Source organism: Schistosoma haematobium, chromosome 2 (genome assembly GCF_000699445.3).
Source record: "Schistosoma haematobium chromosome 2, whole genome shotgun sequence".
Taxonomy (NCBI): domain Eukaryota; kingdom Metazoa; phylum Platyhelminthes; class Trematoda; order Strigeidida; family Schistosomatidae; genus Schistosoma; species Schistosoma haematobium.
In genome coordinates this window covers 36,404,329-36,424,287 of record NC_067197.1, presented here as the reverse complement: position 1 = coordinate 36,424,287, position 19,959 = coordinate 36,404,329, and the positions used below count along the sequence as shown (strand labels likewise).

Below are 19,959 nucleotides of genomic sequence, written 5' to 3'. Positions count from 1 at the left end.
ACACTTTTCATCAACTATAAACAGAATAAATTTACAATTATTGATATGATTGAAAGCAAATGTCTGATAAATTCTAATTAATGAAACTGAGACGTAAATTGTAAAAAAACAAACGCAAAATGAGAAGATTTAGACCCATACAAAAATTGATAGCAAATATTATGATTGAATATGAAGTATTTCAATATTGTAAAAAATCCATTCATCTAACATAACTAATTAAATGAAAGAAAGACCTGACATACATGACACTGATCACCACCCAGTGATCAGTCAATTGTAAATACATCTCAGTCTTATAGGAGGTCAGTCGCTGCCCGGATAGCTCAGTGGTAACATCTCTGACTGTAAAGCTGGGTGACACAGGATCGAATCCATTAAAGAGAATCAGTTCACTCAAGATTACAGGTACACCTTGCTGACGAGTGCCAAGTAGCACGAAACCTATGTCTAGAGTTTCCTGTTGACTACCTCTAACCACCATCTCACTTCAACATAGTACACTCAATGTTGAGTCACCTAGACTAGTGGCCACATTACAACTTAGTCGATAGGATTTGATCTGCACTAAGAAGGACCTGACATACATGACATTGATTACCACCCAGTGACCAATCAATTGTAAAAAGAACATAGATTGGTAGATCGGTAAAAAGAATAGTGAATTTATAATCAGTAAAATTGTTTCCGATTACTAATTTTCATCATTGCAAAGTAAAGTATACGCTATGGAAGCGAGGTATTCAAAATTAGGAAATAAATGACATTTTCCGAACTAATATTCCAAGAAATATAACCATATGCTCAAGAATCAATAGTAAGGCGTTGTGATCAGTTTATCTTATTAATCCCCGAAATGAATATTTACTAAGTTTCGCATTGTATACTTTGTTAATCATTACTAACTTATTTCCATAGAATATGCTTTTGATCGATGTAAAGATGATGTCAATGAAACTAAATATTGCAGTGATGCAGTTTCTAAAAATAAATGTTACGATGAAGCAAAATACGCCATACCTTTTTGCAGACGTACATGTGGTAGATGTTTTCGCGCTGGTTCAATAGGAATATCAAAGCCACCAAAAAAGTGTAAGTTTAAATTTTAATGTATGAATTCAGTTTTGGAAAATTATTAAGGTTTTCACTTAGACAGTTGGTAAAATGTTGCCAGATAATAGGTAAATGAAATCTTACTTAAGAAACACATACTAGAAATATATAATGGCTCAGATTTTTCATATCCCGTAAGCAAATCTGTTGATTTAAAAACATAAGTTGATTGATAAAGATTCTGAATAGAAGGTTTAAACATCTAATGAAGTAACAAGGATCATATTTCATTATTCAAGCTTCAATTAATTGTTTTATCAGCAATTGTTAGCACTGCATTCAAATCGATCTGGATGAGGATCAGAGTAAAACGAAATAGCTGTTTATAATAACATAATTCATTTGAATTACAAATGCAAATATAATTATGTTAGATATTTTCAATCAACTTAATGTATCAGTCTAATGCTTTCTTGACTATGAGGTAACCAATAATATCATACCTTTTCTTTGAGCTATGTTAAATGTTCTACAAGCTTGGCTAGAATAAAATTCTCTAGTCTATGCAGTTAGGATTTGTGAAGAGTACTTGATCTCTTGATATTTAACAGTCGTTCACAATAATTCGATATCTTGCTTATGGGCTTTTTATCATTCCCAAATAATTGTCTTGATTTACTGTGTCTTCTTACGTGGTTAACTTTATTTTCATTGAAGGCAGTATTCAACCTCTACATAACGTGTTTCCACCTTCAACAAATTTTACACCATTACTAGTATTAGTAACTGTATCACTTTCAATATCGTTGAACTCTAACGATTACGGTTTCTTACTATAACTTCAAAAAGCCTTTTCAGAATGAGTTAATAGTAAACAATTGGTTTTTATCAAAATACGTTTGCAGAGTTTGTCATACCTGTCAAAATTGCAGATAGTGTACATGTCAACTAACAGAAGAAAAACTGTGATACTGGAAATCATTATACTAGATTTTGACAAAATCACTAGATAATTCAAGAATAATTAGATATTTGATACAACTTCCATCCTTTAAAAACTTCAGTAAATTGAGAACAACACAATTAGGGAAATTCTCTTTACGAATAAGCAAACCGAGGAGAAAGTTAGAATTCATTATATTTGGGCCAACAACCCATCACAATCTACATAAGACACAAACCTGTTAATTTAGAACATCTAGAATCTCTTTAATATAGCAGGATTGTATTTTAATAATTAAAATTAATTAAACTCATTTCAGGTGGTCTCAGTGCTTTAAATTACTAATGTAATCTAAGTAATTTATACAAATTCTTTCGCTTTTAGTATGTCAAGATGTGGAGATAGATATGTGCGAAAACTACGTTAAAGAAGGATATTGTCACTTTGATGGTTGGACCAAGTTAAATTGTCAGTATTCCTGTAACCTGTGTCCACCACCTGATGTCGTCAAGCGACAGGTTGAAACAAGTGATGTGAGAGCATATTTAGAAGCTTATCGCAAAGGCGATTGTTTCAATAGGTATGATGATTTACGGTGTGAAGTATTTGCTGAACGTGGTGATTGTCGTACGAATCCTGGTTTCATGTCTAGTCAGTGTACTCAGTCTTGTGGTTTATGTCCAGAAATAGAAAACCAGCATCCAAATGTTAGTTATACTCAGTCTTCTCATACAATACGACTACCGACACCCTGTCGTAATTATATTGATGATCAACGTTGTGACGCCCTAGCTAAAGAAGTAAATTTCCTTTCTTTTTCGGGCTCTTTTATATCAGGTTTAAAAGTATTCTTTAAAAATGCACCAGATTATAAAAATAATATGTTTTATCAATATAGAAAGTACATATGTTTTATATGTTCTCTAACATTGTTCATTATATGAACCTTTATAGTTGTAAAGATGGTTGAAGATGAGTGAACTTTTTATTTCAGTCTAGCAATAGTTTATGATCAAATTAATCATGATGGTGTAAGCTGAGGAACGTGATTAATTATTTTGTTATCTTTACATGATAGTTGCATCTTACTATACTTAACTTACAATACATAAATTATTAAGGCTTTAGAACTTATCTAATAAATATTTTTAGTAATTTCAATGGTTAAGATCATGAGTCAGTTAAAGCTAGACCACCATGGAAAACCTGGAAGCACTGGACGGCCGTTTCGTCCTATTGTGTGACTCCTCAGCAATACGCACCCATGACCTCGCCCTCTGCGAGATTCGAACCCAGGACCTACTGGTTTCGCGCGAGAGCACTTAACCACTAGACCACTGAGCCAGTATCCAACGGTGTTAATGTCTAACTTCAACTAATCCACGAAATTGAGCGACACATCCACCATTGTCTTCAGTGAGTTCCTATCTCACAACAGACCTGGTTGAACTCCACTGGTGACTACTTCTCACTAGAACTCCAGGATATACCTCTTGAAGTCAATCACTAGTGAGCATCTGATATTAAATATTTTTAAGTTTATTAATTAAATTATTATGATCAAAATTGGTTGATAATTGTTAATAAACTTGGCTTTTTATTTCAAATGGAATTTTAGTCGAAGTACAATTGATAGCTTACTGTGAAGCTTATGTTTTCTAGTGATATTTCAAATAAGAACGTTCACATATCAAACATAAACATTTATAAACATCATATTATATAATACAGATATATTCTACAGTGTTACTATGTAGCAATAATGATGATATAAGGCAGAATACAACATTCAGTGAAAATCAAAACATTAATTTCGTTCTACTTGTAGTCGGTCAAATGGATCTAAATGTATTTTTGTTGGATTCTTTATTAAGATTGTAACGTACTGTTTCAAGTGCCTCTGTTTAGGCTATCAGATAAACATAATCATAATGTTTTTAATGGGATAACAAAACTATATGTACTATACAGAAAAAGGAACACGTAAATTATATCCAGTAAACAAGAGACAAATATTTACAAACTCTTCGTATATATTACTCTAAATCAAGCAAGCAATACTAACTAAATTAATGAATAATATATTTGTATTATCCCGATGAGTAGAAAAATCAGGTTTTCAAATTTTCTGTCGTTTCGTGACTTAGTGTAAGCCATTTCTACTCATTGGGATATTACAGATATATTATTTACTGATAACAATCCATTTAGTGCTCAGTTTATTTGAATATACTAATCAAAGTTAAATCACAACTAACAATGTCAAGCTCTTCTTACTCCGTACTTTATACTTAGTTTATTAAGCAACCAGAACATTGGATGTCTTTGATTTACGGTAAAACAATGTTCAGTAATCATATCACCTAGTTTTTTATGGTATGACTGATGTGCCTATGAAGATCCTCATATATGGGTAGAAAGCTTGTTTAATGTTCCATGATCTTCAATGGTTTCCCAGCTTGTGTCTCTTGTTCATAAAAACCAACTTCGAAATTGACAAACGCTTGGTAACCATTAAAAAAAACAATAATCAAGTCCTGACTCGTGACTGACATAGATATAGATTCTCTCATTTTTATTTCAAATCTAACTAATAGAGTACAAATATATCGCAAGTAAAACAGATGCCAGCTAGTAGAAACATGCTTTAATGAACTATCATGAGAATTGACTATATTTAGGAATGTAACTTTCGATTTGCCTGATCTGACAAGGGCGATGGGACAGTGCATGATACTATTGTTGTGTGCTAGGTTCAAAGAGAATTGTATTCTATATGCATGCAGGTCCACCCCGTTATTGTTCTTATTTCCTAATGGTGCACATGGGCTGCAGTATCCTGAGGGAACAAATGGCGTATGAACAAATCGTTGGTCACCGGCTACCATGGGATTGCATCTCCTTACGATGCTCCATTGCCTTGTGGATCAGACCTTTAGGTCGAAGACTCGGGGTGTGACCCCCCCCCTAAGAAAACCACCTGCTTCGGTCTGAGCACTCGGGCAGTATCACAGCCCACACATAAATGGAATGAAATGACGATATTTACGGAAAATACTTTTCTTGCTTCGATTAATAGTCAAACGATTCGCACTATTGTTATTATTAATATTATTATTATTATTGTTATTATTATTTACTACGTCACTTATTCACTCTCTTTTATTCCCACTTTGTGAATCCTTATTTTTCGACTTATACAACAGCTCGCCTGTGGTGGAAACTCGGTTCTATCTAAACGTTCTCGAGTCACTGACTGGTTGAAAACTGAATGCTACCACCGAATACGAATACTGAAGCAGTTTTTCTGAAACCACGTGTACCATTCAAACTGGCTGCCTTCAACGTTCGCACACTTATGCAGGTTGGACAACAGATAGGGTTGGCTATGTCTTTAGAAAGTCTTAATATTGATGTATGCTGTCTATCCGAGACCCGTATTCAAGACTCTGGTGAAGTACTACAAATTCGCTCTCCATCTGTCGCTTCAAAAAGCTTGTTTTACGTACGCTTATCCGGGGACCCTGTGGCATCTTCGTCTGGTCTTGCTGGCGTTAGTGTCGAACTAAGCGCTAGAGCTGAGACAGCACTAATCGATTGGATCCCCATTAACAGTCGGTTATGTGCTGTTAGATTAGAAAGTTCCATCAAAGTGAGAAGAAATCGGCGTGAGAAACGATGTCTTTTCGTCATCTCCGCCTATGCCCCGACAGATTGCAGCCCGGATGCAATCAAGGATGAATTCTACCACCAGTTATCTGTTCTTCTCCAGAAAGTGCGTTCGACAGATATTGTAGTACTAGCCGGAGACTTGAATGCTCAGGTCGGGCGTCTAGGCACAGAAGAGAGTCGTTTAGGTGGCCGATGGGGACTCGTTGGTCGCAGGTCAGATAACGGGGACCGTCTACTCAAATTGATCACATCGCGATCAGCTACCGCTGGCGTGGTTGTGTACAAGACTGCCGCTCATTTTGGAGTACCTATCTGGACTCTGATCATGCCCTGGTCTGCGCCGATCTTACTTTACTTTGATCGTTATCAAAGGATTGATGCCAGCAAGTTGGTTGCAACTTCTGTTGCTAGTTAGTATCGAACCGAGCTAGCTTCTAGGCCAGCTACCACTCCACCGAAAAGTATGGACGAGCATTGGTTGCAATTGCATGACGCCATGAAAATGTCGGGATCAGTCAGTTGTGGGTTTGCGAAACGTCCCGCTTTTAAGCACTGGGTTTCTTCTGGTTCCTTACAACTCATTGAAGCCCGTCGGTCTACTCCGGGTGACCGTGAGTTTGACCATAAACGAAGGATGTTACGTAAGGAAATTGGGCAAAGCTTGCGTAAGGACCGAGAAGCCTGGTGGTCGATGCGTGCTAATGAGCTGGAAGCAGCAGCTGCACCTGGTAACTGCCGGAAGCACTTACAGCTCATCCGAGCCACTGGCAGCAAGAAGTCTGGTGTGAGCGAAACAATATACGAGGATGATGGAATGCCAATCATTAACATCCATCGACGTCTTGGACGATGAGCAGAATTCTCCGAAGGGCAGTTCAACTGGCCTGCTGCTCCGGCAACATCAGTCAAATTGTCCTGCCCTCCATGGCAGGTGACGACTGATCCACCAAATGAAGCGAAAGTCCTCAAGGAACTCCAACTCTTGAAGCGTTACAAATCACCTAGCCCAGATGACTTACCTCCAGCTCTTTTTAAAGATGGTGGTGACTTTCTGACTAAGGAACTGGCAACGTTGTTTACAAAGGTCTGGGAACTAGGGAGTGTTCCAACGTCATGGAATGAGTCGATAGTTTTCCCTATCTTTAAAAAAGGTTCGTGTTGTTCCTGTAACAACTATCGGGGGATAAGTCTACTTCCGATTGCGTCCAAACTATTGGCTTCTCTCATACTTCGTAGGTTTTTCAAAACTAGAGAAAGATTGACTCGCGAGGAGCAGGCTGGGTTTCATTCTGGTCGAGGATGTATTGATCATATCTTCACCCTCCGCCAAATGTTAGGACACCGTCATACTTATCAAAGGCCAATAATAGTAGTGTTTCTTGACATCAGGGCTGCCTTCGATTCGTTTTTATTTTATTTCATTTTAACACATAGATATTGGTGCGAGGAGGTACCAAATACCTATGCGCCACACAAATCTTATTCGATATGTGCGAAGGCTGTGATACTGCCAGGGTGCCTTCGATTCGTTGAATAGGACTGTTCGCTGGGATTGTCTATTGAAGAAGGGTGTGTCTGAGAAGTTCATTAACATCTTAAAGACCCTATACACAAACACCTCAGGTAGAGTGAGGGCATACAACCACCTCTCTCCATTGTTCCCTTCGAGCAGTGGGGTTAGACAGGGTTGCCCAATCTCACTATTCCTCTTCAACTTTGCCATCGATGACATTCTAGAAACAGCTCTGATGGATGTAAGTAATAGCGGTGTGGATTTGTTGCCTGGAGAAAGACTTCTCAACCTTGAGAACGTTAGACGACTCTGTGTTCAATCGTCGCTGTCTCCAAAGGATAGCTGACATATAGTGGCAACACCATGTTAGTAATGCAGAGGTTCGGCATCGTGTGTTCGGGCACAGAGATGATAATGCAATCGATGTCACCATCTTGAAACACCGACTTCGGTGGCTTGGACATGTTCTACGAAGTTCGTCCCAGAGAATTCCACGTCGTATATTATTTGCCGACTCTGGGACTGGTTGGAAAAAGCGAAGAGGTGGTCAGTGTATGACATGGTGTCGAGGTATGAAGGAAAGCTACAAAGGGCTGGCCTGCGTTGGTCCTTCTCGAGATAGTGCAACACAGTGGCTAGAGACGTTATCAGATATGGCTCAGAATAGAAGCCTTCTTTTACTTTCTTCATAAAAAGTGGTTGTATCTTCCTTAACTGAAAGAATTCTTCTGGTTGAACCTTTCTGTGTCCCCTATTATTATTATTACCCTACCTTACACTAAACTGTGGTCGTTATTGCCCTTCTTTTTTTGTTATACGCTCCTCACCTTCTTTTTTCTCTTCCCATTCTCATCGTTTTGTGGGGCGCATATATATTTCGTGCCCCCTTGTACCAATATTTACGTGTTCAAATAAATAATAAATAAATAAATCCCCCGGTGATACATATGCAATGGTTTATCTATGACAACTCAATATCCTAGGTTTGATTCCTGATAGAATGTTAGATACAAATTCCTGATTGATCTTGTCCAGTGCTCACTAATTACAAATGAAATTATATTTGTATTCATTTCGGAACAAAAAAATCGTTTTTAAATACTGACAAAAGCTTTCCGGTATAAATTACTTTATCGTCATGCACGTCCCCTAAAATCATTTAACCATAATCAGCTATTTTTTTCTACCTAATTCATGAAATAAAACTCAATAAAACTGTTTGTTTTACAATATGTTTCTAAAGTTATGTTTTTGAGATGGTGGAGATCTGTAGCTCAGGTGGATGATTTTGATGGACTTTTGTTCTGAGCTGGTTGGTTTGATCGTAGAGTTTTCGTCGTTCTTCTGAACGATATCATCAGAAGTCTACCTGAAGTTTGTGCTGATGATGTCGTTCAGAAGGACGATGAAAACTTCACGACCAAACCAACCAGCTCAGAACAAAACTCCATCAAAAGTTATGTTTATTAAGATAAGAAAATCCCCAATTTTTTCATTGACATATGTGATTTCTATTGACCTTCAGGTAGGTAGGATAAATTGTCAAATAAATTCTCAATGTAGTGTAAGGCTCAATGTAGATTAAGTTTTCATAAGTTAATTTCGATAAAATGTTTATTGTTTTAGGGAAAATGTTTTGGGACTACATTGAAACAGTGTCTTGGTTCATGTAATAAATGTGGTGATAATTATCGACGTCAAACTACTGAAGTTCCCCATACTACAACAATCAATATTATCAGTAGTAATGATAATAGTAATAAAAATGATTATAATAACTCATTATTGTCACTCGAATGTGAAGATCAGTCATCATTATGTTCATATTATAAAAATACTTTAGAATGTAAAACGAATAAAATTATTATGTTGGAAATGTGTCCTAAAACTTGCGGATCTTGTGAAACAAACTGTGAAGATATTGATTCACCAGGTGTATGTAATGATCTTGTTCAACGTGGTTACTGCAACCTATCAAAAGTGCATGCTCGAAGATGTAAGAAAAGTTGTGGTATTTGCAAAGATATGAAATATTTGAAGACAAATTCATCCATGTCCAATAATGTTACTAATGTGATTGTTTCAAACAGGACAAAAGAAATTAATGAAACTATTTTTAACATTACTGGAACTTCATTTTTAACTACCAGTACTATAACAGTAGCTCCAACAAATTCTATTACTTATTCTACAACAAAAAATAGTTTAAATGGCTTCGAAGTGACATCTACGATATCTAGAACAGCAGAAATCTCACAAAGAAAACCATCATCGAAACCTAAATTTGTAACTAAACGAAAGTACTTACCATCAGAATGTGAGTCACAATATTTTTAAACAATCCATCAAATTTTCAATTTCTAAATTCAAAATACCTCACCTTTTGTAATCATCTATTAAAATGTCATAATCTCTAAGACCGTTTATTATTAATCGGCTTGTCGGTTTAATTTAGATGCCCCATGAAATACATATTCACTGAATATTAACAGAACAAGTAAAAAAAAACTCTTATTGATTTAACACTAAACTTTTTATACATTTAGTAATCTGTTATAATTAAATGCCTCAGTGTAAATCAAGGTATTAAAAATTTGGATATTAGTTCATTTTTCAATAAAACAAAAGGTAATATATTGAGCGCATATGTGTGTACACTTCATATCCCGTGTCTCATCACATGTCTGTAGTTTATTTTGTCTGCCTATAAATATTGAGTTACGCCTGGCTAGAAATGGAGTTGGCTTACCAGCCGTCTCCCCTACGCGTCATTTTGCTTTGTTCTATTACATTCACTTTACATACAAAATATATGTATTCAAAGGCCATTCTCGTTAATCGACTTATCTACATTCCGTTATGGACTAACGTGATTTAAGTCGATGACTGTGTACGAGAATAGGCGACATATATAATTCAACAACAGTCATCATTACGATCTCCTTGGAGTCAGATCCACAGGCCACCAAAAGCTTCACTGATTGAAAGGTATCGATTTAATTTAACTTGAAAATAATGAGATGAACCATTGTCAGATAAACCAATTTGATGCCAGAAAATGTTTTACACATTTTATGAATGTTAATAAAGCACTTCTGAAGTTCCTCATGTTATCTACTTATCCTTTTGAAATTTGAAGCTGGTAGTAGAAACACAGAATAAGATGTGAACTTTTCATTGTAATAATTAAATACAATAACATATATTTCAATTGCACAAATAAATACATTATCTAGGTATCGTTACCAAGGTTTGACTAAATTAGTTTGAATAAATTGAGCATTGGGTAGATTGGTTTAAATAAATAATATATTTGTAATATCCCAATGAGTAGAAAAACTACATTTCCTGACGTTTCGTCACTCAGTGTTCATAATATTCTCGTTGTTCCGTTGTACTATTTAAACTTGGATTAATTTTGATTTGATTATTTATTCTCTGAAGAAGTGGCTTACACTAAGTCACGAAACGTCAGAAAATCTAATTTTTCTACCCACTGGTATATTAGAAATAAATTTACTTATTTATAATTACATTATGGGGACAAATTGACAACATAATATCGGTCAGTTAATTGAAGCTAAAATTGAATCAATACGATGTATGAAATTCTGATTCGCCTTTTAAATATGATAACAGTGACCATTTATATAGTTAAACTGAATTTTGTTCTTGAATTAAAAACTGAAATTGTTTAAAATAGATCTCATTATAAATAACGACTTTATCCTCTGAAGGGCATAACCGTAATTACTGTATAGTAAATGATTCAAGTAACTTCGAATGATAAACTTTTTGTGATATTATGAAATGAAAGAGTAGTAGCGAAATACTTCACTTATATTTCTTCTTTATAATGACATTTACATTCAAATATAACTTTTTGTTCTATAGATTCTGACGATAAACAGGAATGTATCGATCAATACCCGAAGACATCTTGTATCGCTTGGAAAAAGACAGGTTATTGTAATTTTCCACATGTCTCTAAATTATGCTTAAAAACATGTCATCTATGTGAAACTATTGAAATGTTAAGTAAATATCGACCATTAATAATTTAATTATTCTTTTATTTTGTTTTAACATTTTACTGCATTGTATCTTAGTTTCATTTCTTTTCATCATTCGACATTGTTTCATTGCATTTATTAAGCATATTTTATATTAATGATAATCTTAACAATATTCATATTATTTCTAAATTGAATATCATCTGTTCCTTTTTATAGGAAAAAATTTGTTAAATTATAGTATGACTTTATTTTAAAATCGAACTTATTAGGATAATCCTTGTTAGAAGAAAGCCACTCAGTATTTGTTTGTCTTTCATTCTTCTAAATTGTTATGTAAATATGTGTAGATCATTGCACAAAAGAATCTAAATATCAAGTAGAGATTATCATCATAAAACTTGAATGTCACAACGATAAATTATAACATGATGTTGTGGGAAATGTAACGTTTATTTTTATAGTGACTACAAAGTAACAATCATATTGTGTTAGCTACATGAATTGAATGACTATAAAATTTGTCATTGTCATAAACATGCACATCAGTATGGATAGCAAATTTCGATCACTTTTGTTGACATGATTCTTCTGAAAGTAGAAAAAAATATAGGCAAAAATGTCACAAATATATACAGAAACCTGAATTATTAAAAATACATGGATTATATATATATAATGGATGGGAATCGATCAAAAATAGCAGTACCTTAAGAGTGGAATTTTAAAAATCTGATACACCAGTTTTCATTGTTTTATACCAAATCACTCAATATAAATAACCGATGTTAGCCCTGATGATGATAGTCTCTCAGTTGACCCGACGTTCTTTTGAATGCGTGAACAGGTGAAGCTTGAATCACGTATTAAGATTATGAATTCCCTTAATTAATGACTCGATAGAAAGTTGATAGTCAGCTAACAAGTCATTTCTTCTGGACTTGTGAACTCTTTAGAGTGTTCTCGTAAATTCTCTGTTTTGAAAGACAAGAAATGTGAGTCATTATGTGTCTGGACAAAAGGTAGCTGAATGTAATTCATCACGTACGTATCTGTACCTTAGCGACCAATATGAATCCCAATGCACTCAGAAGCACTTATCGCCAAATCTCAGGCCAGTCATAAAATTTCTACAATTCATTTTGAAGGTTCAAGCTATCACTTATACCTTTTATCTCTCCATATCTCGACGTCGTCAGCTTGTGACAAAATCGATGATGGCCAGAGACTAGGCAATTCATTTACATACATGAAGAACAACACTGGCCCCCAAAACTGTACCCTGAGGCACTCCGCTAAGCATAGTTTCCTAGTCGGACAGTTTTGAGTTCATCCGTTCTCTTTTTTGACACTCAACTAGGAAGTATTTTATCCACAATAATAAATCACCTCCAATCGTGATTAATTAACTTATATAATAGCCAGTTGGAAGAAACTCTGTCAATAGTCTCACTGAAATCAATGTAGGCCACATTTATAAGTAGATTTTGGTCTTTAATAGCTCACAAACCCTAACGGGATACTAACTAGTTAGTGAGACTTCAGTGACCTTTTCCAAAGTCATACTGCTTCTCAGAACGAATCCAGCTTTCGTAGAGATATTTAAACAACTTCCTGCGAATAATATTTTTCCAATTTTTTCGAGCAAGCTCTTTAGGATCACGGTTCAATAATTCCCATACTTGAGTACCGTAACTGTTTCGAAGACAGGACCCACCATATAGTTCTTCCAGACTTTTGGTAATCGAACCTGGGTTAAAGACAGATTAAAACATACAGTTCAAGGAACTCGCGACGAAATTCGCCAGCCATTTTAGTAACCTAGGTCGCATTCCATCGAGTCCCATGGATTTGCCTATATCAAGCTCATTTAGCTGGCCAAGGACATCGAGTTCTATAATGATTACATTGTGCGGTGTTTGTTTTTGTGGAGGGGCTTGTATGAACCGAAAGAGGGGGCACTTCTATGGTACAAACATTGTGGAAGTAATTTGAGAATACCTAGGTGTGGTGTTTGAATGGACTAATGATACCTTGGTACTGGTTGAATGCTCGATTTCGAATTCTAAATACAGTACATTCATTGTGCCTGTGTCTTCTTAATTCAATTGCGTTAATCCTGGAATTCCTAATTCATACGACAATTAGAATACCATATCGGCGTCGCGATTGAGCCTGCAATGGAAAAGTTGGATATTCATTCAACTCCTGAAGCTTTTGAGGATTATTTGGAAAGGTTCGAAATCTGGAGCATGACCAAAGAAGATGATGAGGATGTTAATATTGTGGCACACTTCCTCACATTCATTGGGAGAAAAGCGTACAGCTTATTAAAAACTTTAGCATATCCAGAAAAACCTATCTCACTCCCTTATGCAACTCTTAAAGAGCTATTATTAAGTCATGTAAAATGCACCAGTTTTGAATGCCGTGAAAGGGCGAAGTTTCATAAGATGATTCGTCAAAATGACCAAAAGGCTCGGGAATTCATCCTTGAATTACAGAAACAAGCTGCCAAGTGTAATTTCGGTGAACAACTTCATGTGCAACTGAGAGATCGATTAATTGCAGGAATTAACATACCGAGTTTGGAAAGAGAGCTGTTAAGAATGCCAAACTGTTCCTTTCAAGATGCTAGAACTGCATGTATTAACTACGAAGCAGTCAATGAACTTGATATCCAGTCGATGAAGATTTCTGTTACTTTGCTTAGTCGTCATGATGAACTACAATCTCAGGGTCAATCAAATTTGCGTTCATTTAACAGCGATTCCTATTCTCGTGTAAATATGAAAGGTGTTTCAACGAGGAATTACAAAGCAAATCACAGAGGTGAGATGAAGTTTGGTAAATGTTTATCATGTGGAAAGTTTCATGCTCGCAATCCATGTGTATTTCGCAATGCTAAATGTTTTAAATGTGGTAAGGTAGGACACATTCAGTCAGTATGCAATGCTACTGTCCATTTTGCTTCAAGCTGTACTAAATCTTGTAATTTAAATTTAAGTAATTCGGATGTTTCTAATGATCATTTATCTTTATCAACGATTTCAAAAGACAGTGCAGAGTCATATGACAGTTCAGAGTTAGATGAAATCCAGAATTCTTGTGAGACAACAGTTCCTAATCAACCGATTTATCAGAATTCTCATGCTATTGTACTAGATATGACTTTTCCTAATGATTCACATATTTCTAATGAAATTACTTGCAATATTGAGGAAAATATGTTAAATGAACCTAATCATGCTCGGAAACCTGATGTGGTTTGGATAGATGCTGGTTTTTCTAACGATCCTACTCTCTGCAATGACAGTCCTAATGAATTTCATGAGAATATTTCAGAAGAATCAAATCCTGATGTCATATCATATATTACCTCTCCTCATAATGCATTTGATCCTTGTGAAAAACCTGCTCAATGCGAAGCACGAGTACTAAGTGACCTCGAGTTTGATTACATTTCGGATGATTTCATATCAACTGCTGTTTACCCTTATCACAAAAACAGTTCTAATGTTTACTCTAAACAATGTGAGAAATATGTTTTAAATGAAGCCACATTATTCATAACTTGGGGATATAAAGATCCAACATTATTTCGTGGGGGAGGATAGGATTGAAAAATCTATGGTTCGAATTCTAGATATTAATGATTTCAGTACAAAACCGACATGCTGATTGCATACAATTCCAGGTGAGTCTGTTCCGATTTCGTTTGTTAATTCCAATACTAATGAGCACTTTCTAGATACTACAAAGTTTTTATCTTATACAATGTCGGAGAGACTCAGGATGAACTTAACAAGAAGACGTACAACCGATTACAAACACTTATACTTCTATTTAAGCTGTGGCGGATGTGGTGTTTGAGTGGACTAATGATACCTTGGTACTGGTTGAATGCTCGATTTCGAATTCTAAATACAGTACATTCATTGTGCCTGTGTCTTCTTAATTCAATTGCGTTAATCCTGGAATTCCTAGTTCATACGAGAATTCGAATATTATACTAGGCTTTACCATAATCGTCCTTCGCTAATGATGCAGTATTACAGTCTCTCCATAATGCTGGAGCATTTCCTCTTCTCTTGGTCCTTTGGTATGCGTAAGAGAATAAGCGTCTGTGGTATTCTATAGATTCCTTAATAAGCTTTTCTTCGTATAACCCTATAGATACATGGAGGGTCAATTGTAGTGTTTGTATGAACTAATGATTCGTTTGTAATTGATGACTGCCTGATTCCGAATTCCAAATGCAATACATTCATTCATGTTTATACAATACTTCTTGGTTAAATCAAGTAATTTCTGGCATTCCTAGTTTGCACAATAATTCAAATACCTCGAACTATCACATCGGCGTCGCTATGGAGTCTAAGATCGAACAGTTGGACATTCATTCAAGTTTTGCTGCTTTTGAAGTTCATATGAAGTTTCGAAATCTGATCTATGACCAGGGAAGATGTTGAGAATGTCAATGTTGTGGATCATTTCTTTACATTCATCAGCGAATAAGCCTATAGCTTATGAAAATCTTCGGTATTTTTAGGTAAGCTTATTTCATTTCCTTATGGAACTCTCAAGAATATACTGCTAGATAGTGTAAAGTGTGCACATTTTGAGTGCAGTGAAGGAGAAAAATTTCATGAAATGATTCGTCGGCATATAAAAAATCCGCTTACATTAGTAGATCATCCCAATCCAATGCGTAATCGAGGTTATCCAGATAACAATTCATTGAGAAGTTGAGATGCAGGTCACGAAGATGAGCACAAATTTGGTAAATGCTTGTTCCGTAGAACGTTTCACCCATGTAATTCACGTATATTTCGTAATCTTAAATGCTTTAAATGTGGTGTGGCTGGACACATACAGTCTGTAATACAACTATTCATTTCGCTGCAAGCAATGCTAAGTTTTGTAATCGTGATCCTGTTGAGTTGGGCGTTTCTAATGATCATTTATCTTTATTCACGACTTAGAAAAACAGTATAGAGTCATATGGCAGTCCAGAATTAAGTGAAACTCAGAATTATTGTGAGACAAAAGCTTCTGGCCAATCAACTTATCAGATTTTTCATTTTGTTGTTCCAACTACAAAACATTCGTTCGTGCTCATATAATACTTCTTGGTTAAATTGCATTACTTCTGGGATCCTTAGTTTTTGCAATAATTCAAATACTTCTATTCATCACAGTCGAAGCACAAATATTTCGAGCTTCACGACATTGAGATTTTATCTCGTCAGTGCCCAGTAACGTAAATCTCTCATGAACTGGTTTGTATGACAGTTACCATATTCTGTTTTTCTAGTTTATCCTGCTATATAGTTCTGTCATATAGTCATCAAAGTATGTGGATATCACGATAGGGTTTTAACCGCGAAGTGTTACTTCAACTCGTGTTGACTGCAGTTGCTGACATAGATCACTAACCTTGGTGAATCACATGTTTTTGGATTGTGCTGAATTCTTCAAATGGAGATATCAGTAGAAACCATTTTACATGTCACTCGTAAATTACTACTTTGAAATTTAGCTAAGAAGGACGGTGATTCCAGACCCCGGCTAATGAAGATAACTTTCCCATCCTCCCACATGGCGGCTTCAACTCTGGAGGCCTTTCGTGCCAACAGACGTCGGTTGCCAACTGGAATCTATATGCACCCGGATAAGCCATATGAAGCTAGGACCAAGCACAAAAGCAAGTTGGAGCTGGTCATTCCACTTGTGAACTGTCTCGATGATAAAAAAAAACGTGTAAAGGACAGGACCTATGAACTCGGAAAACATTATATAAGTAGGCTACCTGTCCATTCACGTGAGGCTCATACAGACAAACAGGAAGAAGCTCAAGCGTTTCAAATTGAAAGTATAAACTGCTTATATATGAACACCGCGAGTCTACCAAACAAAATGGATGAGCTACGTGAACTTAGCAATACTAATAGGGCTCATCTGACAGGAATAACTGAAACTTGGATATCTTATCAGTTCTCTGACCAGGAGTTAGCAGTACCTGGGATGTCTTTGTTTCGCAACGACATAAAGTCAGGAATTGGCGGTGGAGTAGCCATCTACATACAATCTTGCTTGGAGGTACACCAAGTTTATAACCTCGAGTTTAACAATCTTGAGGAACCCATATGGTGCTCTGTAAGATTGTCTGCTACTTCGAGGTGTCCAGTCGGAGTCATTAACAGGAAGCCAACTGCCGACATCGAGTACGATAGTCGTATGCTGTAAGGACTACCCCGCTCTACTTGTCTCGGTTTCACACACATCCTGATTCTAGGGGACTTTAATCTCCGTAGAGTCGACTTCGCGGAACACACGTATACTGGAGGCGACAACTCAGTTGAAGCTCGGTTCTTCAACCTCATCGATGACTTGGAATTGTTCGAAAACTTGAGGTCGGCAACTCGTTGGAGAAACAGTCAGACACCATCGCGCTTAGACTGTGTATTCACAAACGAAAAATTTCTAGTTGACAACCTCTCAATCCTGGCTTCCCTGGGAAGAGCGATCATGCCGTCAAAGCCTTCAGTTTTGTCAGCAAAACTAAGCTAAGATATCCCACCAATAACTTGCGTTGGAATTTTAAACAGTTAAATGTGCACGCTCTACACGACTATCTACAACAGGTGGTTTGGGATGTCCACCCGCAACTCGACGTGGACGGTCATTGGGACTTCTTACTGCACACGCTCTTACGTGCTACAAACCATTCAGTTCCTCAAACGGTTCCCAAAAGCTGCAGGCCACCTACAATAATAAAGGACCGTACCCTTCGCCTGCTAAGCTGCAAAAGGCACTGTTGGGCGGAATACAAACGAACTGACAACGACGGAGCGTACAGGCAATATAAAAATATCAGGAACATATGCACGAAGGCTATAAGAGAAGATAGGTTTCAGTATCAGACAAAGCTTATGGACAAATTTGCCCTCAATCCTAAAAGCTTATTCCGTTGTGCAGCCCCTCTTCGTCAAGCCAAAACTGGAGTTTCCCAACTGGTAGGTCTTAACGGCCCGACCAACAACGATGGCGACGCCGCTAACCTTCTGGCTGAACATTACTCTCAGGCATTTCAACCGACCGACATTAACTTTACTGATGACAGTTTCGTTTTCAATTCCACAGAACTTTCCGAAGTGAACCTAAGCGCTGACTTGGTGTTCCGGAAACTGCAACATTAAAGATTAGACACTTCTCCTAGCCCGGACGTGGTCCATTCCGCCATACTGAGGGAAGCAGCCCCAATCTTGGCAACGGCGCTTAGCGTGATGTTCTCACACTCGCTAAGTGGAGAAAAGCTACCGGAAAATTGGAAGTTGGCTCACATCACACCAATTTTCAAGGGAGGTCGACGCAGCGAACCTTCAAATTACCGACCGGTGGCTCTTCTCTCCATACCCTCAAAAATCATGGAGTCCTTGATATGCGATGGTATAAATGACTATCTACTGTCCTTAAATTTCTTCTCACCCCAACAGCATGGTTTCAGGAAGGGTTACTCTTGTATTACCAACCTGCTGACTGCGGTGGACAGATGGACAAATATCCTTGATCACAAGGAGAAGGGTGATATCACCTACCTAGATTTCTCAAAAGCTTTTGATAAGGTTAACCAAACATTTCTTATCAATAAGCTCAAACGATTGGGTATCAGACCACCTCTAATCGATTGGCTCACTTCATACCCGAAAAATCGACATTTTAAGGTCAGGGTTAATTTCACTTTATCTCAGGCTATGGAATGTCCTAGTGAGGTCCCTCGGGGCTCAGTACTAGGGCCGCTTCTCTTCTTGATCTACATAAATGATCTTCCTCAACAGGTAACGTCAGACTTATTACTTTTTGCCGACGACGTGAAACTTTGGAGAGAGATACGCAACCAAGACGATATACAGGCACTTTTGGAGGATCTGACTCGACTTCAAAGTTGGGCAGATGACAACGGACTTACCTTTAACACTTCAAAGTGTAAAGTAGTCCATCTGCGACTTGTCGCAAACTACAGTTATAACTTAGGTAACTCCTCTCTAGTAGTATCCCAAGTCGAAAAAGATTTAGGGGTCCTGGTGCCTTACGATTTAAAGTCTTACACTAGCTGTGACAAAAATGCCTTCCGAGCAAACCTTGCACTGGCCAATTTGACGGAAGAACTTTCCATATAATTTTCAATAGTTTCGTCTGTCCCCATTTAGAATACGAAAACATAGTATTTCCCCCCTCACTCCAAAAAGATGAGGACACCCTGGAGCGTATCCAACAGCGACCCACGAAATCAGTTTGAGGACTCAAATCTAAACCTTACGAAGAGCGCCTCCATTCACTTAATCTTTACCCATTAGAGTATAGACGACTTAGAGGTGACCTGATGGCTTATAGTATTCTTAACACTTCTGGACATCCCCTTAAACACCTACTTAGGCTTAGTTCCAACACTAAACTAAGGGGTAACACCCAAAAACTGGAGACACAACATAGCAGAACGGACTGTAGACACAACTTCTACTCCTTAAGAGTTGTCAAAAGCTGGAATTCGCTGCCGGCCGAGCTAGTCCAAACGACTTCCCAGGAGTCCTTTAAGAGGCAACTTGATCTATTCTTAAGGACTAAGGATAGTATCACACTATGATTTACTAATTTCTTTTCCACTTTTATTGTTAACATACCTAGGTTCCTGCCTGGAGAATTTGGTGATCCCCTGCTACTAAACACAGAAGCCTGTTAAGCGAAAGCTTCTTCTACTCCGT

The 19,959-nt window shown here is 36.9% G+C and overlaps 1 protein-coding gene across 1 annotated transcript in view; it reads left to right on the top strand.

Moving 5' to 3' along the window:
- Positions 1–12,907, top strand: part of MS3_00006841 (uncharacterized protein) — a 31,888-nt gene extending 18,981 nt beyond the window's left edge. The window contains exons 7-10 of the mRNA XM_051215074.1: positions 919–1,092; positions 2,381–2,796; positions 8,808–9,498; positions 11,076–12,907. Coding sequence (XP_051068258.1) covers positions 919–1,092; positions 2,381–2,796; positions 8,808–9,498; positions 11,076–11,245 — 1,451 coding nt within the window. The 3' untranslated portion in view covers positions 11,246–12,907. The remainder of the gene's footprint in view (positions 1–918; positions 1,093–2,380; positions 2,797–8,807; positions 9,499–11,075) is intronic.
- Positions 12,908–19,959: the final 7,052 nt, after the last annotated feature.